General features: G+C 38.8%; 1 protein-coding gene across 1 annotated transcript; it reads left to right on the plus strand.

Annotated features, from left to right (window-relative positions):
* Nucleotides 1-493: 493 nt before the first annotated feature.
* On the plus strand, nt 494-19,401 carry klhl2 (kelch-like family member 2). The gene is made up of 15 exons (XM_042485129.1): nt 494-945; nt 6,261-6,380; nt 6,489-6,595; nt 6,733-6,854; nt 8,871-9,033; nt 9,245-9,354; nt 10,546-10,662; nt 12,709-12,858; nt 12,964-13,081; nt 14,845-15,042; nt 15,196-15,297; nt 15,491-15,619; nt 16,235-16,375; nt 16,458-16,601; nt 17,904-19,401. The coding sequence occupies exons 1-15, from the start codon at nt 878-880 to the stop codon at nt 17,930-17,932; spliced, it is 1,818 nt and encodes a 605-aa protein (XP_042341063.1). The 5' UTR covers nt 494-877; the 3' UTR covers nt 17,933-19,401.
* Nucleotides 19,402-19,605: the final 204 nt, after the last annotated feature.

Raw genomic sequence — 19,605 nt, forward strand, 5'->3', positions numbered from 1 at the left:
TACAAAGACCTCATTCTGATTTAGTTGTCAAGATTTGTGACTTTTCTTTATTTAAACGTTTATTTGCCCCTGCTTATGGAGGTAAATTCCTTATAATAACTTAACTATTAAATAATTTATCAGAATTTCAAGACTAAGCAGTAATACAAAACTGATAAAAATGTACAAATGACCAAAAGTTTGTATTCTCGAAGTTAAATGCATTAAAAAATCGAATAATAACAATAAAATATATTACTTATAGGGGATTACCTGTTTTGTAGCCTATTTTTGTACTTACCTTTTGTTTTTGCAAATTTGCTGCTTTAACACTGTATCTATGTTAAGTCAAAAAAATAACAGAAAATATGACTTACAAAGACCTAATTTTGAATTAGTTGTCAAGATTTGTGTCCTTTGTTTATTCACCGCGAGTGTGAATTACGCTCAGTCTTCCACAGCTAGAGGGAGACAGTGCTTTCTTGCGGGACGCCTTGGCTGCTCAGAGGACCATCTTTGCAGACATGTCCTTGTTTGTGCGTTTTAATCAGCGATTGGAAAATAACAGGTAGCCTTGTCCGTCCGCCTCTCGCACCCATATACACCCAGGAGGGAAGAGAGGAAAAATAAAACAACAATAAACCCCGTTTGACGCCGCTGCTCGGCTCTTTTCCTGCGTGTTGTGTTTTTTTTGGGTGCCGACAGAAGAGGCAGTCCGCAGGAGACAACAGCCGGGCTGAACGCAACGTGTTTGTCAGTGAGTGTCACCGCAGTCGGGCTGTGTTTTTATGTGAAACAGGCTGATTTAATGGGGCTGCCGTCAGCCCGTCTCGCCGCCTGTGGACAGCTGGTCTCCGCCTGGATTTAGACCCTTTAAAGACGACATTGTGGATATGGAATGGTGCATGCCGCTGGGCCAAGTTTTCAGCCTCTGAAAAACACCGGAATCATGGACAGTCATCCGCTGTAAGTGCACAGAAAATTAGTGTGTGTGTGTGTGTGTGTGTGTGTGTGAGTGTGTGTGTGTGTGTTAGTGTGTGTTGACGTTTCCCTGTGGCTGCTTGACTGATGGTACCGCATTGACAGAGACAGCAGCCAGCCGGTGTGGCTGCTCACTGACCGGGGGGACCGGTCACTGAGACCCGGGGACTGATCCCGAGCCTGCCCGCTGCAGCAGCTGGAGGATCATCTGTGATTGTGTTATAATGTCATGATCTGATGGGAGGTGTGTGTTTGTGTTTATGTCACAGGGGATGTGTGTTAGCTGCTGTGTAGCCATGTGTGTGTGGGTGTGTTTGTGACAGAAAACAAGTGCCACGTGATTTTTTTTTGCCATGAGCAGCATGATTATATGTAAAAGTGTTGGATGTTTTGTCATGAAAATGAAAGGCCATTAGTGTGTGGAAAGTAGCGAATTACAATTCAATTTTAAAGCACATTACTTGAGTATTTTAGATATTTTGGTGTTTTGTATTTCTACTCCATCACATTTAAGCAGCAATTATTGTACTTTGTATTTCACTAAGCCTATTTGACACCAATTATTAGTAGTTAATGACACCAATAACAGATATTTGGGTTACAGATTTGCATTTACAATAAAAATGAAAACCTTTCTGTCAATATGCAGAATTTGGAATATAACAAACTCCAACACAAAACTTTGTTTAAATGCCTTTAGCATATGTTTAATCAAAACTGAAATGTTCAACATCATAAACAGCAAGTTCCTAGCAACTTTATTTTATAAAATCATTTAAATTAAAGATGAATAAATGAAAATAACTCTCTTGGGTTTTACAAAGTAAAAGTTCTTGTCATCATGACACTTTCTTTGTACTTTGTACTTTCATTGTTTATCATTAAAATAAAACGCTGATACAGATAATCAACAAAATGCCAAATACCGGCACCAAAAAATTGGTCAGGCCGATAATCTGTCAACCCCTACTTTTCACTCCACTAGGCCTATTTTTACGACAGTTATAGTTATTAGTTTTAGATTCAGATTTTACAGCCAAAACCCTTATAAAAAATATCATCAATAGCAGCCAATCTTCCTGCTGGTGAACGGTAATCTCTCAAAATCATTCACAAAATGTTGCTAAGATTAGGAAGAAAACAAAAAAACTGAGTAAATTTGTGTAATTTTGTTTTTACGTCCTCTTTAATTAGAAAAGCAGTGTGCGACATTCAGAGCATATCTATGAGTCAGAGTCTGAGCCGGTATTGTCTCCACTCGGCTCTCAACATGGAGGTGGCTGAGCTGGCAGGTAGCAGCTAACAGTGCTAACAATGGCTGGGACGCCCTGTGGCCCACCTGGTAAAGCAGGTGTCCCATGTACAAAGATTGCCACAGTGGCTGCAGGTTCAATTCCAGCCTATGGCCCTTTGCTCATGTCATTCACTTTCTCTCCTCCTTTCACGCTGTAGCTTTTCCTTTCAAAAAAAGGCTGAAAAAGTAGTCTTAACACTGCTTACAACGGCAACAATGCTGCGTGCCATTCAGAGTCGGAGGTCAGAATTTCCCTGTTGTGGTGGTGCACAACACCAAACTTAAAGAAAATACATGACAGTGATCAACTGGTGTTTGTGGGGCTAGTCCATGGACAAATGCACTGTCAGTGGGGCCGCTCCTTATATTGATTGTAATATATTAATATTTAATACTAATATTATAAATAAATATTACTATTATAATACAAAATAGTAATATTTTGACAACAATGTTCATGCAGAACAGGTTTTACTATATGATAGTAGATGTATAATTTTAATTAAATACGTGCAAATATGCTATACGTTGCCTTTTATTTGATTTCTTAATGTGCAGCCCATGTGCCTCGGCGGCCTCGATGGATGCTGCCATCGCTGTGTGACGTCAGACTGCTGAAGTCGGAGTACATGGATTTGCCTCGAGTTCACATGTAGGAACTCTGACTTTGAGTGGCGCTCCATTGCACATTTTCTAGTAGGAGGTCAGAATATGTCGACTTCTGACTTTGAATGGAACGCAGCATAATGACGTTAACGTGAGGGGTAACCAGATGGTTGCTGTCAAGCTTTTGTAACAACAACACTCTGTCACCATGGTTTGGGAACACAGTTCAGAGCAGCAGTGATTAGTTGGCCACATGGGGACTCACATGCACTAACACGCACGCACAACCAGACCAGGTCCCTAGGAACGCTTCTCAGTCTTGCGTCCAAGTTTTTTTTGTGTATACTGGTGCTATTTAAGCAAAAAAAAACAAAAAACAACCCTGCTACCCAAAAAGCAAGAGACTGTTGACAGCACACCTCAAACTGCAAACAAGGTCAATTATGAACCTTTCTATTCAGATTTTTTTTTAGCCCTGTTGGTGTTATATTTGTAAAACTTTCTTTGGGCCAAGAAAAGCGAATTAAAGATTTGTGACATCATCATGATATAAAGTCTGGAACCAGCAGGAAAAAGCACAACTGCACATATCCAGCAGGCCACATACAGCAGAAGTAAACCTGGAAGCTAGAAAGTTTTTGGTGTATGCACTAGGCGAGAAATTCCTTCGGATCAGTCAGATATGTAGTTATTATTATACATCTATGGGAACAGAGAAGCAGAAGATTGCAACACACAAAGGGAGCATGACCTCATTCTCTGCTCATTGCGCCACAATATCTTTACACAGCAAATATTTGTTTGATGTTGTATTAATACACTAAATGTTGTATACAGATCATTTCATTATCTTACGACTCCTCAGGTTTATCATGAAAGCCTTTAAAGCCTTTTTCTTGAGATGGAGTGTTTTTACATTTATGTATTAGTACTTGATCTGAGTACTTTTTCCATTGGGTACTACTGAATTAGTCAATGATGTTTGAGTATTTGTAGTTTGATGTGCTGAAATAGAGTCATTGGCCACTTCATCAGATAATGTGAATATTTAAATTGTGAATATTTAAATTACAATATGGATAATGTGCTAAGTCTGTAAAGTGTGTAAAATATAAAAAGCATGTAACATTTAAAATTGTGCCTTATGCTACAATACAGTGTATATAACTGGTTTGTAAGTTCTAAATATTAAAATATAAATGTGTGCAATGCTACACTGTACAACAGAAATGCACATAAGTAACAATACTATAAGAATATATACAATATTTACAATATATACAATATGCGTCACATGTTAAATACAGCCTACATCCAAGAGTTGGAAGAATACATTGCACATTTGAATAATTGCACACAGGATTGCTGTAGTTGTAATTTTGCACCAGATATTGCAGTTAAGGCAGTGATACAAAGAATTATTGCACCTTAAAAACCCTATTTCACATTTGAAGTATAATGAATAAATTATGGAATTTTATTGTAGATGTAGAAGTATTAAATTATTGCAGTTTATTGCAGCTGTAATAATAATAATGTTCAGTTTTAGTGTTACACTGAGTGATGATTTTTAATATTACTCTCACAGGGTTAAAAAGACATTTAAAACATACTACAGCAACATCTTTCTCCTCAACCAGTTGCTCAACTACTCTGCAGCATCCAAACAGCACGCTGTCCACAGCTTTCATGAGTCAACTGTCTGTTGCAGAAAGTATTCATCTTTGAAGCAAAACAAAATTTCAGAACCTCATAAAACAAAAGCCGGGGCCAAATGGCTCGAAACTTCTAGAGGCAAACAGGAAAGAGATGAATTTATTCTTTAATTCTGAATTAACTAAATCACAGTTGCACTCTTGTGCTACAGTGCTGCTGATTCATAAAAGGTTTCATGCCAGAGCAGCTTTTGTCACATACTAATCAATTATATCCACGTCAAACTCGTGTTTCTTTTTCTAAAAGGGGACCTATGAGGCTCATTTCAGGTTTATACTTTATTACTTAGTATTTGGGGTTTCTAATAGAATGTTTTTACATGCTTAATTGCTAAAAAAAAAAAAAAAATCCTCATACCTTCTGTGCTGGAAACGCCCATATTCACCCTCTGTCTGAGATGCTCCGTTTTAGCGACAGGGTTTCCAGGTCTTCCGTAAGGCTTTTAATTGAATAAAGGCTTGGTCATATCATGTCATTTGTTTGGGGTACAACACATGCGCAGTAAAGTCTGGTTTTCTGCACTTCCAGGAAATTTCTGGTGCTCTTTTATAGAACAGATGAATGAGTCATTTTGCTGAAGTGTCTGCAGGTGGCCTTGGGTTTGGAAAAGGTTTCATACCCAAAATAAAGATAAAGGGGAGAACTGTAATACTGCAATTAATGAAACGATCTTAATAAAGATCAAATGCTCTCTATAGGAAAACTTTCTAATGTATACAAGGGGTCGACACATTAGCGGCCTGGCTGATTATTGGGGTAGATTTTTGGGATTTTGCTGTTTATCTGTGCTGGCATTTTATCTTAATGATCGTCGTTAAAATAAATAATTTAACTCAGGGAGATATTTTTATTTATTCAGTTTTTATTTAAATTTCTACTTGACTTGTAAAAAAAAAGTTGCTAGGAACTTGTTGCATATGATGTTTCAGTTTCAGTTTTGATTAAACATTTGCTAAAGGCATTTAAACAGAGTTTTGTGTTTATTTTCAAAATTCTAAACATTGACAGAAAGGTTTTCATTCTTACTGTAAATGCATATTGGTTCCAAATATTGGATGTGTTTTTATTAATTACTAATACTCGGTATCAGCCCTGAAAAACCAATATCGGTTGATACGGCCATACATTCAAGAGTTCCCAAAAAGTTCTGTCAGGTCGAACAAGTGGAGGCTAAAACAAACAGCCATCTCAAATAAATTGGACTAAACACCTCTTGTTGTTGTGATGCCGTAAGCACTACAAAAAAAAATCTGTTCACCTCTTCTGTATAGCAACACAGTGGACGTCAAAACCTAATCTTAAAACTCGGACAAATAAACCCAAAACTATCTGCATGGCTAGATATTTGGGTGATGCATCCCTTCAAAATAAATGCACAATGTTAATAAACATAATTAATCTGATAGCACCAACAGCAACAGACCACATGTGCAAATTTAACCTTATAAAACAAGCTTTAGAGACAGATGACAATTTGAGCATTTTGCTTATTTTAATTGGCCATCATAAATGAAAAATAATGTACTCATAGATGTCCTGTTACAGAAAATAACAGCTACATGTACATCAGGTGACCTTGTTGTCTATTATCACAAACTGCTGACCTCCTGTGTGTAACAGAAATCATCGATTTGGTATTGGCCCTCTGTAGCAGTGTGTTGTGTGTCTTTTCTGTCCCTCTCAGATGCACCAGACTTTGTCCACACGCTCTGGACAAAGAAGATGGCGTCGAGAGGCAAGGTCCTGTCACTCTGAACCCTCGGCACATGAGGAAGGCGTTCAAAGTCATGAACGAGCTGCGCAGGTGATATACGCTGTCTCTCTTATCACTTCATTGTTCACCTCCAGCTAACAGCATGTAAACTTTATAACTGCAACCTCTCGCCTCTCAATCTCTTACACGCCCACACAGTCAGAGCTTGCTGTGTGATGTGACCATAGTGGCGGAGGATGTAGAGATCGCTGCTCACAGGGTCGTCCTGGCAGCTGGGAGCCCATACTTCCACGCTATGTTCACAGGTGAGCACACGCTTCCATTCATGCTGCTGTCATTCATTCTGTGTTTCAGGTTTTTTTTGTTTTTTGGTTGTTTTTTTTTTTTTTTAAAGTTATGTAGGCTTATGGTAATGTGTGTTCAACACTGTGTGTACCAACAGGTGAGATGGCAGAGAGCCGGGCGAAACGAGTGAGGATAAAGGAGATGGACGGTTGGACTCTGGGCCTGCTGGTCGACTACATATACACAGCAGAGATACAGGTCACAGAGGATAACGTGCAGGTAAACACACACACATTTATACTCTCATAAACGCATTATCCCAACACCTACATCCTGTGCATCCACCTACACTGCCACATTTACCTTAGTCAATAGAAACAAAGCCAGTTCTGTTTTATTTTTTAATATTTTCTGTTCCAAATTAAACAGTTATTGTATGGCAGTATTTGTTGGTCAGTTAGTTGGTTTTGCTGGTTTTAATCTGGTTGCATAAATACTATTTAATATCAGTGGCTATTTACATGCGCACGCACAAATCACATAACATTAAATTGAGGTGAAGGGATAAAACTGAACAACATATGAATCTGCATAGCATTATTCTGATCACCCTAAAACCCCAGTTGAGATGGATCTGGCCAGTAGGAAAAATTTCCAGCAGCTCATTGAAGTCTTTGGAAAAAAAAAAGTTTGCATTGTATGTTTTTGCAAGCCAATGTCCTTGCTGCAGCGGCCGTGGGTTTGATCCAACCTGCGGCCCTTTGCTGCATGTTTATCCCCTCTCTTTTACCTTTCACGCTTATGCTGCCCTATCAAATAAAGGCAAAAAGCCAAAATAAACCCAATTTCTTGGTTATGGTCAGGAAATGATCATGTTTTAGCTGAAAAAATAGCAAAGACTCGCTAAATCACAGCCGGTTTCGTAGTTTGTTTGTCTTGAACAGTGGTCCACAGTGGTGTGCAAAATCAGCTGATTTATTACATCATTTTAGAAACACTGACACGTTACATATGAAATGTGCAAAAGTAATGTTTTTGTGGTTTGCAGAAAACTACAATTACAAACAGAAACATCCAACCAAAGAAGTTATTGCTTTTCCGAGCCTTATCAAATTCACCTGCCTTTTGCCCCCAAAACTGATAATTAAATGCATCGGTCTGCACTTTCAGAATGATCCCTACTTCCTCTATGCCCATCCCAAACCACCTGTGCGAACAGATATTCCCTCCCATTAATGATATTAATGCAGAAGTTGCAGCACAAAGTGGGAAGAGTGCAAATATAAAAGACTAAGATAACAATAACAATAAGGTTCAAATCCAGAATATATACATATCATGACATGAGATCTTTTCTGTCGCGTCGTCGGGCAACAAAAATTAATTCCGCAAGAAACAGCGTGACAAGTTTTTATCTTTGGAGTGGCATTGTAATCATTTATTTATTCGGTTTTCAAAACACAGTTTGGTTATTAACCATACTCCTGTTTGCAAAAAGACAGAAAAATAACATAAAATAAACAACAAAAATTGAATTTAAAAAATAACGAAAGACATTAATCACCAAGAGACAATAAGACAGACAACACCAACATGAGTTGTGGTCACTAAGTCACATTTTGCACAGATTTGACAGAAAATCAATTCATGCACAACTGGTTAACCAAACATGTGATAATAGACTCCCAAGAATAGATTTAGAGAATTAGACCCATGATTTAATTTGTTTACCACAACCGATGAGTATCCCCAAGGAGGAGGTGGTATGTTACTTTCTAATGTGAAAAAAAACCCAAAAAAAACTGTCATGGTCAAGAAATGTATGTTTTTTTAGTGTTATAATTAACTAGGATAACCGTAAAATATGGCTGTGTATTCCTGATCACATTGATGCTGCTGACATCAGATTGCTGCTGAGATTATGGAATAATCAGATCACTACAAATAAACACTGCAGATTACAAGTGTCCATTTGTTTCACTTGGGCATGTGTTAAGTTCCTTTAAGCTAATTTTTAAACTCCTGCCTCGCCTACAGGGAAATCCACTCTGTTTCTAAAGTGTTGAGGATTAATGCTAAACTAAAAGGAATTTCTGAGTTCTCACATATTTGTTTTAGCAGAGAAATCTTCAGTGGAGAAGTTTAGTTTGTCACTCAGCTGACAAGCAGTTTATTTTGGGTGGCTGAACCTGTCATCATCTGCATTGTATAGCAGCAAAACGACCACTTTATGTATGATATTCTGTGTGTGTGTGTGTGTGTGTGTGTGTGTGTGTGTGTGTGTGTGTTTGACAGGCGTTGCTGCCCGCTGCCGGCCTGCTCCAGCTGAATGAGGTGAAAAAGGCTTGTTGTGAGTTCCTGAGCTCTCAGCTTCATCCGTCCAACTGTCTGGGAATACGAGCCTTCGCTGACCTGCACGCCTGCTCTCAGCTCCTCACACAGGCCAACAGCTACGCAGGTTTGTGTGTGCGCATCTCTGTTTTTGTGTTTGTGTGTGTGAACAGCTCTTTTTGCTCTACTGAAATGGGTTTGTGTGTATCCTGGAGGATGCGGGGCAGTGGATGAGACAGAATGAGAACAGGTTTAATTAATGACAAAAAGGGGGAAAAAAAGCATTGTTCCTCTGTCGTCACAGGGTGCTTTTTTTGGTCTGATGTTTTTGCCGACAGAGCAACATTTTACGGAGGTGGTCGGGAGTGAAGAGTTCCTCAATTTGGGCATGGAGCAAGTGTCCAGCCTGATCGCCAGTGACAAGCTCACCATCCCCACAGAGGAGAAGGTGCACACACACACTCACTCTGCTCGATACACACAGGCAGTGAAGCACGAACGAATGATCGATATGCATAAAGTCAAGTCAAACTTTATTTGTAGAGCACATTTAAAACAACCACAGTTGACCAAAGTGCTTAAATACAAAACAGATAAATACAGAGGCAAACAACAATAGTAACAGAGAATAAACATAAAAGAGCAAATTGCAGCACAGCAAAGAATAAGGCGCAACTAAAGACTTAATCAATTTAAACTGTCATCAGTCGTATGATGGTGGATCCTCAGTAGTGACTTAAAAAATTCTACATTTTTAGTTTGTAACATCTGATCAGTAATTCCTCTGGATAATCAATCAATCAGTCAATCAAATTTTATTTATATAGCACCTTCCAAACAAATCGAATGCCATTCAAAGTGCTTTACAGTATGATTGAAGAAAAAAAACAAGAACATATGAAAGAAGCAAAAATGGATCTTAAAAAAATAGAACAAGTAAGAACCATCAAATTTTGATAGTAAGACACTACATAAAAGCCAGACTAAAAAGATTTAGTTAAAAAGCTTTTTAGTTAACATTTAAAAATCAATATTTTCAGGCACCAGACCATTTAAAACCTGAAAAACAGCAATAAAATCCTAAATCAATCTTAAAATGGACTAGAAGCCAGTGGAGGGAGGCCAATAGTGGAGTTACATGATCCCATTTTCTTAAATGTTACTTTGAGTGGCAATAAAAAGTCTTAAAAAGTTATAAATCCAAGTCATCTTAAGCTGTAGGAACTCTGTGTCCTTCAAACATCGCAATCTCTGCCCTGTTTTCATTCAAATTAAGAAAGTTTCAATTCATCCAAGTCTTCACATCATATTAAAAGTTCAGCAAAGACTGTACAGAATCCTTGCTGACTGTTTGCAATGGTAAAGAGATCTGGACATCATCAGCAAAGCAATAAAAAGCAATGTTGTGTTTGCTGCAGCAGCCGCGAGTTCGAGTCCACCTCTCGGCCCTTTGCTGCATGTAGTCCTCCCTCTCTCCCCCTTTCACGCTATCATTCTGTCCTATCAAATAAAGGCAAAAATGCCAAAAAAAAATCAAATTTACAAAATAAAAACAAAAACAAAATTGACCCCAACTGCAGCATATACAATGAAAAAAAATTTGTCTAGTTAAAGTGTCTCTGTGTACCCTCTTGTGTAGGTGTTTGAGGCGGTGATCGCTTGGGTCAACCACGATAAAGACGTCCGTCAGGAGCACTTGGCTCACCTGATGGAACATGTTCGCCTGCCGCTTCTCTCCAGAGAATACCTGGTGCAGGTATGAGTTGCTGCCTCTGTGTTTTCTCATTATTATTATTAATAATAATTATTATTTTGTGTTAAGGCTTTTATTGTTTATATTGTATTTACTTTTGTTGGTACGTTTTTTATCGTTTTATTCTAACATGTTCTTCCATCTTATCTCTTGTTTAATTTGACCTTCATTTTATCTGGCTTTAGTTCGGCATAACTGTTTGGCTTCTGTTGTTATATTACTTCTGGGGTATCCCGCTTCTGCTTTGCATTATTTGTCATGGCACTTTGTAAACTCTAAGGTGCTATGCAAAAAAAGTTATTATTATTATTATTATCATTATTATTATTTACATTAATTTTATAATGCCATAAGGCTCTGGAATACTCTGTATTGCTTTAAATATTTAATCTCTTGGAGATCAGCTTTTTTCCATTTTATGTTATCTCTGCTGAGTCAACAAATGTAGATTTACTTTTCCATTTTCCTGTGTGTCGTTTGTTCTCTCATATCATATGACTATCATGAATCGTAATTTAATAAGTATAAAGTCATAAGGTTTGAAGACGAATAACTCATCCTGCCCTGTAGTCTGCTGTGCATTACTTTACTGCTGTGCTGGTTCGGTAGTTTCCCCCTCCGTCCGTCTGACAGACATAGAGCCCATGTTGGACTCTCTCTTGATGAAGCAAAGTTTAAGCGACTGTGTGCTGCTTTTCATTGGAGATGGAAAACTGAAACTAACACTTGTGATCACGTATAACAGTGGATCATCCCTTATTAAAAAATATAATAAGCTGCCACTTACTGAATTAATACAAGATGCGATTTCTCCCGTTTTTGTGCACAAAACTATTAAAATGAGGATAATGCCATTAAGTTTGCTCAAATATTTTGCTCCTAAAATATTGATAAGGACATGTTCCTACTGTCCATATGCAGGCTTACACCCTTGTTAATATTTATGTCAAATGTGCACAGCAGATTTGCTCCTTTGTGTCTGTCTCCTGCAGTATCAAGAATCTGTCAAACATACTGTATTAACTGTTGTGGGTCTGAAAACACGTTCATGGTTAATTGTTTCTTTGACTTGTACACTATTAGACCCAATTGTCAGATAATCAGTAACCCTGTTTCCGGCTTCAAAACTTGACCTTTGGTTGAAATAACACAAAGACAGAATTTTTTGAAGTGGGGTTGTATCAGGTACTTATCAGTTATGTTGGTCAGCATGTCCCCAGTTTGGAGAGGCAGGCAGGACACAGATGCTGAACACTGTGCCGCTGTGGAGGTGGGCAGCAGCAAAAGGTATTTTAGCCACCTAAAAAAATCCATAACAGTCGAAGAATATTTTGCTGTCAGACAGCCCTTCAACGAGGAAATGACGCTGTTAAATCGCTCTCTTCAAAGCCACCAGACTCTGATAACAAAAATATTATTTTACTTTGCAGAACACAGAAAGTAACTACCGCTGCCTTGATCACTTCATTTTTTTGTGCTGTTTATAGATGGATTACTGAATGATCCTACTAGGCACAGGCCCAGGGGCCATCAATGTATTGGGCCCTCGTGGCTTTAATCAGCAAAATGTCACAATTATTATAACAAGTCCTAACCAGGGAAAGACTCAAATGACAGCAAAGAGAAGCAAAGGAACTGTAAAGAGACGCACAACAACCAAAGAAGACACAAAATGACCTCAAAGAGGCATAAAAACCGCTTAAAGATGTATAGAGACTGTCTGTCTGTCTGTCTTACCCAGGGGCCCAGTGTCTCATAATGAGACAATGTCTTTTCTTCCAAAACTTTGCCAAAATAAAAAATGTATTATTATTATTATCATTTTTATCATCATTATCATTATTATTATTATTATTATTGTCGTTGTTTTTGTTGTTATTTGTATTTGTTATTAACGTTCAGGTCAGACAAACATGTTATATAAAACTTGATTTTCCTTTAGTTTTAGTTCCCTCTGTGTCTCAGCTGCTGTGTCCCTACAGACTGTAGCTCTCTGTAAATCCAGTCGGCTGATTGGCTCCTCTCTCTCTCACTGTGTGGTTGTTTTAGCGGGTGGAGGAGGAGTCTCTGATTAAGAATAGCAGTGCGTGTAAAGACTACCTGATTGAGGCCATGAAGTACCACCTGCTGCCAGCCGACCAGAGAGCTCTGATGAAAACTGCACGCACACGCATGAGGACTCCAGCCTGCTGCCCTAAGGTATTAACACATAGTGTCTCATCTCCTAATTAACAACAGAAAAAAAACACGATAAATGATGTATAATTCTTCACCTAATGACTCTGCTGGTTCTGTTCTGTGCAGGTGATGGTTGTGGTTGGAGGTCAGGCTCCCAAGGCCATCCGCAGTGTTGAATGTTTTGACTTTGAGGAGCAGCGGTGGTACCAGGTGGCTGAGCTCCCGACCAGGAGGTGCAGAGCAGGTTCGAAACCCTCAGTAACAACAACATAAACTGTGTCACAGTTAAGTGGCTGGAAGAACTTGGTTCCATCAAAGCACCTGAACACCAGACTAAACAGTCACCTTCTCCCAAAATCACCAAAGTAATATTGTATTAGTTCAGCTTTAAATATTTGGTTAAATATACACCCAAGCTGCGGTGTGCAGGCTGCAAGCAGATTGCAATCTTCAAGTTCTCACATTCATGGAAAACCTTGAAAAGTCATGGAATTCTGCAAACTTTTTTCCAGATACAGTAATCTTCTGGGTATAACAAAATGTAACATAACAGCAAATTTATTTTCAGTAAGTTAGCTGTTCCTTGAATCTCTGCACACCTGAATTTGTGAAAGGTGCCTCAGAGGAGGGAGCGATCTATAAACAAAGAGAGAAACTCCTGCACACTGTCCCGCTCGCTGCTGACATATTTATTGGGTGGAAAAAACAATGTTTCGGTCTAGCAAACCTTCATCAGATATGATAGCAGCATCAGGACATTTCTAAATATATACCAGAAGAGACTGCCTCAGTTTTTTCATTATTCATTCAGAGATGAGACAGATGATCACCTGAAGCTGAGTTTGTTTTTCCCAAAAATCACAACCTCGAATGGTTATAAGACATAAGCATGGAACACATAGAATGAGTATCAAATACATCATTTAGCATCCATGCAGTCATCAAAAAAGTAGTCATCTCCTCCAGGCTAGAGACAAAATACAGTTAAGTGACCTGTACCACTGGATTCCTGAGGTCTTCTTACTTATCCTTAGGTCTTACTTTCACATGATACAAGTATCATTACTCTAGCTTTAAAACTCAGCCAGTACACCCTCTTAAAAGCAGAAATGTCAGCTGGCAATTAATGTGATTTAAAAGAAAAAAGAAAAAGGTCATGTGCATAATGTAATGTTATGTAAGGACCTTAAATCGCATCACGTTTACTGTGTTAATGCTTATAGCCCTGATTGAGAGATTAAACTAATAAAATGAATTTTGCTGTAGGCCAAAAGAAATTTTTGAAATAATTGCAAAAACATATACTTAATTGTTACAGCGCCACCTTGAGGTCAATGCGTGTCATTTTAAATGCCTGAGTAGTGGGTGGAATTGTAACCCAACAGAAAAGTTTTCAAAATCCCGCACATCCAGATGATAAACACGAGCTGCTGGACAAGAGATTGTACAAGTGAGAAAATGGAATTTGCAACCCACCTGCCAATCTTTGTGACTTTTGGTCGCTCTGTTTTTGCTGCACGATCAGTTGTAGTGGAGAAAAATAATTAAAAGAAAGAAGATTACTGAGGAACAAAAACAATAGGCAGCAAACATCCCCGTTTGAGCCGCTAATAAAATCAAACTAATGTTGCACGCAGGTGATCCTATTCAACTTGTAAATATTAAGTTAATAACATCACCTGGACTTTGCACTCAAGCAGCCAATCAATCATAAATGCTGCTGTTAAACTGGACAGGTTGCATGATACATTACCACTGTTATTAGTGTACAGGATTAATATGTAATATACTGTATCTGTGTAACCTCAATAAATTGTGATTTATAACATATCTAGTTTGCTGATGAGAATTAAAAGTCAAGCCTTTTAACGGGTTGTCTGATTGTCTATTGGAAGCAAAATATTTTCCAGTGACTGATGACGAAACTCTCTCCTACTTTGTACTACAGCTGCTGCACAATGTTTTCTCCAGGATCAGTAAAGTTCTGTCTTTTTTGTTACCTTTTAGGTGTGGTGTACGTTGGTGGGTGCGTGTATGCAGTTGGCGGTTTCAATGGTTCTCTGCGTGTGCGGACGGTCGACTGTTACGACCCGATGATGGACCGCTGGACGAGTGTTAGCAGCATGCAAGACCGCCGATCAACGCTTGGGGCTGCTGTGCTCAATGGACTCCTGTACGCTGTGGGGGGCTTTGACGGCAGCACAGGTACAGTGTGACTTTAAAAAAAATGTTCACGTTGGCATCATCAGTGAGATGAAGAGAATTCAAGACACTGAATCCCTCCAGTTTTTTTTATTTGTGTAACAACAGGATTTTATATGATATGCTATTGTTCATGGTGTTTTTGTGTGTTTGCAGGTCTGTCGACAATCGAGGCGTACAACGCCAAAACAGATGAGTGGTTTCACGTGTTACCCATGAGTACCCGAAGAAGCAGTGTAGGAGTGGGTGTTGTCAATGGTGAATACTGTTCCTCATATTATTGTCAAAACTGAATAAAAACCTTTCAGCGTTTTCACTTTTATCTCCTGCATGGCTACCATTGGTACTTTCATGTGTTTCTATTTTTATTCTTCTATTTTGTCCATGATTGTTCCTCGCTCTTTGTTTTTTTTTTTTTTAATTGGATGTATATTTTGTGTGTGTTTTTCAGGGATCCTTTATGCAGTTGGAGGTTATGACGGTGCGACCAGACAGTGTCTGAGTACAGTAGAAGCTTACAACCCTAAGAGCAACACGTGGAGCTACATCGCAGAGATGGGAACGAGACGCAGTGGAGCAGGTCAGTCTGTGTGAGGAGTGCAGGTCATAGAAATATAATTCAACAGACGAATAAACCATTCTCACAGATTTATACATCAAAACAACAAGACAGATTCGATTCCAACCTCGGCCCTTTGCTGCATGTCACTCCCCTTCTCTACCTCTTTTACGCTACAACTGTCCTTTCAATGAAAGGCAAAAGGCCGCCCAAAAAAATCTTTAAAAAAGAAAAAAAAAAATAACAAAACTCAACAAGACGTAATTATTTTAGGGAAATTTGTAATAAGACAGAAGTGGTACCTCTGTGAATGCTTTCTCCTGGGTATCGACTGGCTTTTTTCTCTCTGCCTTGGCTGAGTATTCTCTGATATTATCTAATATAAAAATATCTAAGCTGGTGACACTTTAAGAAATATCCATGTAAGGTCCAATGTAGTATTGCAATGTGTATGTATATCATGTTGGTTTTTGTATTTTGTGTTTTCTTCATTATTATTATTATTATTTCATCCCATATGGTATATATGATTTGCTCATACTTTCTGTCTGTTCTAAAAACGTAATAAAATATTGTTTAAAAAAAAAAAAAAAAAGACAAGTGGTGACCAGATCTTGTGTCCGATGTCTTCCTCAGGTGTAGGTGTGTTAAAAGGTTTATTATATGCGGTTGGGGGTCATGACGGTCCGTTGGTGAGAAAGAGTTGTGAAGTTTATGATCCGGCCTCTAACAGCTGGCGACAAGTAGCTGACATGAACATGTGTCGACGCAACGCAGGTAATGCAGACAGTCTGTCCACCAGACGTCCTCAGGTGTGAGATGTGAGACGTCCATTAATCTTTATTGTGTGTGTTTCCAGGTGTATGTGCTGTAAATAACTTACTGTATGTGGTGGGAGGAGACGACGGCAGCTGCAATTTGGCCTCTGTGGAGTTCTACAATCCAAACTCAGACAAGTGGACGCTACTGCCGACCTGCATGAGCACAGGACGCAGTTATGCAGGTGTGTAGACAAACACATGTGAACATACAGGCTGAAAACTTTGCCAGTTTCAACTTAAAGGGTCAGTTTACCCCAAGATCTAAAATATATTTTTTCTCTTACCTTTAGTGCCATTTATGGAGAGGCTTGTGCTTAGTGGTTACCTCGCGGGGTAATGCTAAGTGGGCTAGCAGTGGATGCACACTTCCTTTAGTGCAGTGATGCTATTGGTGGGTTTAGTTTGTTAGACAGAAAATAGTTCCTACATGAAAGTACTAACAACAAGGTCTGTGGATTATCTTAAGATACCAGGTCATGATTTCTGGAAAGAGACATTGTGGTTGAGTTTCCCAAATATATTTTTTGGTGTTTCGAGCAAGACAGACACTTCTACAGCTGATTTCTCCTACTCTGCAACTCAAGCCAAAGCAATCCAGATTATTAAAAAGCACTACAGGTAAGAGGGTGATTTGAGGGTGAACTGTCCCTTTAATTTTTTTTTACCCAAACTGTGGTGAGAGGAAAGTTTTGAAAAAAGGTTCAACTTTGAAGTGCCTCTTTAAAGGACCACAATTCTTTTTTTATTTGCCTTTAAGAGAATCATGTGATAACAGTGTGTATTATTTTACTGAGTTTTGTTGTTAACATCCATAATTGTAAAGCAAAAAAAAAAAGAAGTTTTTGTATATGTCATTATACATAGATATACTGGTACCACACTTTTGTCACTTTAACTCCTGCTTTTTACTTTAGTTATTTTACTACATATCTCTTACACTTTTTATGTGTTTTCAAAAATGTAATATATTAAGGAAAAATTTCTAATACAAGTATTACAACTATTCCTCCATTTAAAGTTCAGTTGTGTAGGATTTAGTGGATTTAGTGCATGATTAAGACTATGGTGCCTGACACAAAAAAACAAAGGTCCCTATCTAGAGCCAGTGTTTGGTTTGTCCCTTCTGGGCTACTGTAGAACAACATGGCAGACTCCGCGAAGGAGACCTGCTCCAGATGTAGATATAAACGACTCCATCTAGAGTAACAAAAAAACTGTTGTTATTTGTAGGTGATTATAAACTAAAGGAAACATAGTTAAAAACATTAAATTTAATTTTGACCAATAGATAGCTGTAAATCATATACACTTAACTTTAATAGTACTAACAACAGTAACAATAGTGGACATATAAACCTTTTTGTTTTGATTTATCGCCATTATTTTTACATTTATCTTAAGGATTTACAACATGCATGACGCATGAAAATGACATCAGTGTGGTGATGTTAGTCATCCCAACATGTTGCTGTTTTGAACTACAGGTGTGACGGTGATCGACAAGCCCTTATGACTGCTCTTGACGCCTGCCACTGATTCGGAGCACAACGTATTCTCCTGCTGAATACTGATCTTGGATCTGTCTACGATGCCAATGCTTCGATGTTGGGCAGCATTAGCACAGGCACTGACGAGGATGAAGAAAATGACAAGATTGTTGTTGTTTTTGGGGATGACGATGAAGATTTTTTGCACTTACCTGAAAAGGGGAGCTGTAACAAACGAGGGGATCGTGTTTTAATCCCCCTCTGGCAGGACTGCCGCAAGCGACTGGACAAAACCAGTTTGAAGCACCACTGCAGTGTCATCGAAAACGCTACTGATATGAAGCTACTATAACTACAGAGTGACTCTAACATTAGTAATGTTAACATGAACCAGCTCTGAGCGAGACCACTGATCTCATCTGTGGGAAAGGACTGAAACATTTGTTCTCCTCCGTTTTTATCCTGAAACGTGTGTGTGTCTGAGTGAGTGTGTGTGTGTGTGTGTGCGCGCGCGTGCGCTTGCATTTAAAGGTGCTCCTCTGCTTGCACATGTGAGCATGTGTGTTTGTGTGCATCTGTGTGGTGACGCCTGGTCCGACGCCGCATGAACGCACTCTGTCTGACCTCTGACCTTTTACAGTGTTGCAGTGTGGCTGTTCAAGAGTGCCTGAATGTCAAATTACGCCCCGCCCTCCCTCGTCTTTCCCGTTGTTATGCCTCGAGTACTGTTACTGGTCAGAGCGCAGCTGGACTTGGCAGGATACATTCGAGAACTCACAGATCGGCGACGATGTGTCGGTTGCGTTAGCCCGCATGAATTCAGAACAGCGACGTGAGAAAATGTACATTTCTTCTATAAAAAAAAACACAACAGTGGAACACTTTTCTTCCAAAGGAGAAGGGTCATTCATGTTGCCAAAAACAGTGACAGACGGAGGGAGAAGCTGTTTGGGATGAAAAACAGTTGGATGTATCAGTGCTTTACTGTCACCCGGCAGCCATCTTTGCTGTGGTTGTAACCACTAATGACAACAACAGGCTGAACTCACTGCATGGTCCCTAAAACCTCCTTCCCTTTAACAGCACCCTCCTCCTCCTCCTCCTTTTGGTGTAGCAACCCTATAAACTACTGCACACCCTGACGTACTATGAATGTGCCAATTTTAATATGTCTCTTCATTTCTGTCTCTCTTTACTATTTTACTAATCTGTTCTCTCTCTTTCTGGAAAGTGACCAAACCTGCTCTTTGAGTTTCCGTTTCTTCAGTCTCTTTCTCTTCCCTCGCCTCCCATATTGGAAAAAAAAAAAAAGAAAATGCTATAATAGTAACTGGTATCGCTGTTTTCTTGTCAGTGTATTGAGGAATGTCATGTAGGCTAATGACTTTGAAAATGTTTCATTACTTGTTTTATATTATCATTAATAAATATGCTTCTTGTATTTAAAGCTGTGAAATGACATAATCTGTTTTTAAAACTTTGCCAAATCAGTAAAACGTTGAAATGGAACAAGCTGTGTGTCATATTTTAATCTTAATACAGTTAGAGTGCAGATAGCTCACCTGGTGGAGCGTGTAGACTGAGTAACTCGCAGTAGTTTGCGTTCAAGTCTAACCTGCTGTCATTTGATTGCCTGTTCAATTTCACCCTCTTCTAACTTCATCTTTTCTGCCATTTTTAAATTGATTTTCTTCACTTG

The sequence above is a fragment of the Plectropomus leopardus genome, chromosome 4 (genome assembly GCF_008729295.1).
Source record: "Plectropomus leopardus isolate mb chromosome 4, YSFRI_Pleo_2.0, whole genome shotgun sequence".
NCBI lineage: Eukaryota > Metazoa > Chordata > Actinopteri > Perciformes > Serranidae > Plectropomus > Plectropomus leopardus.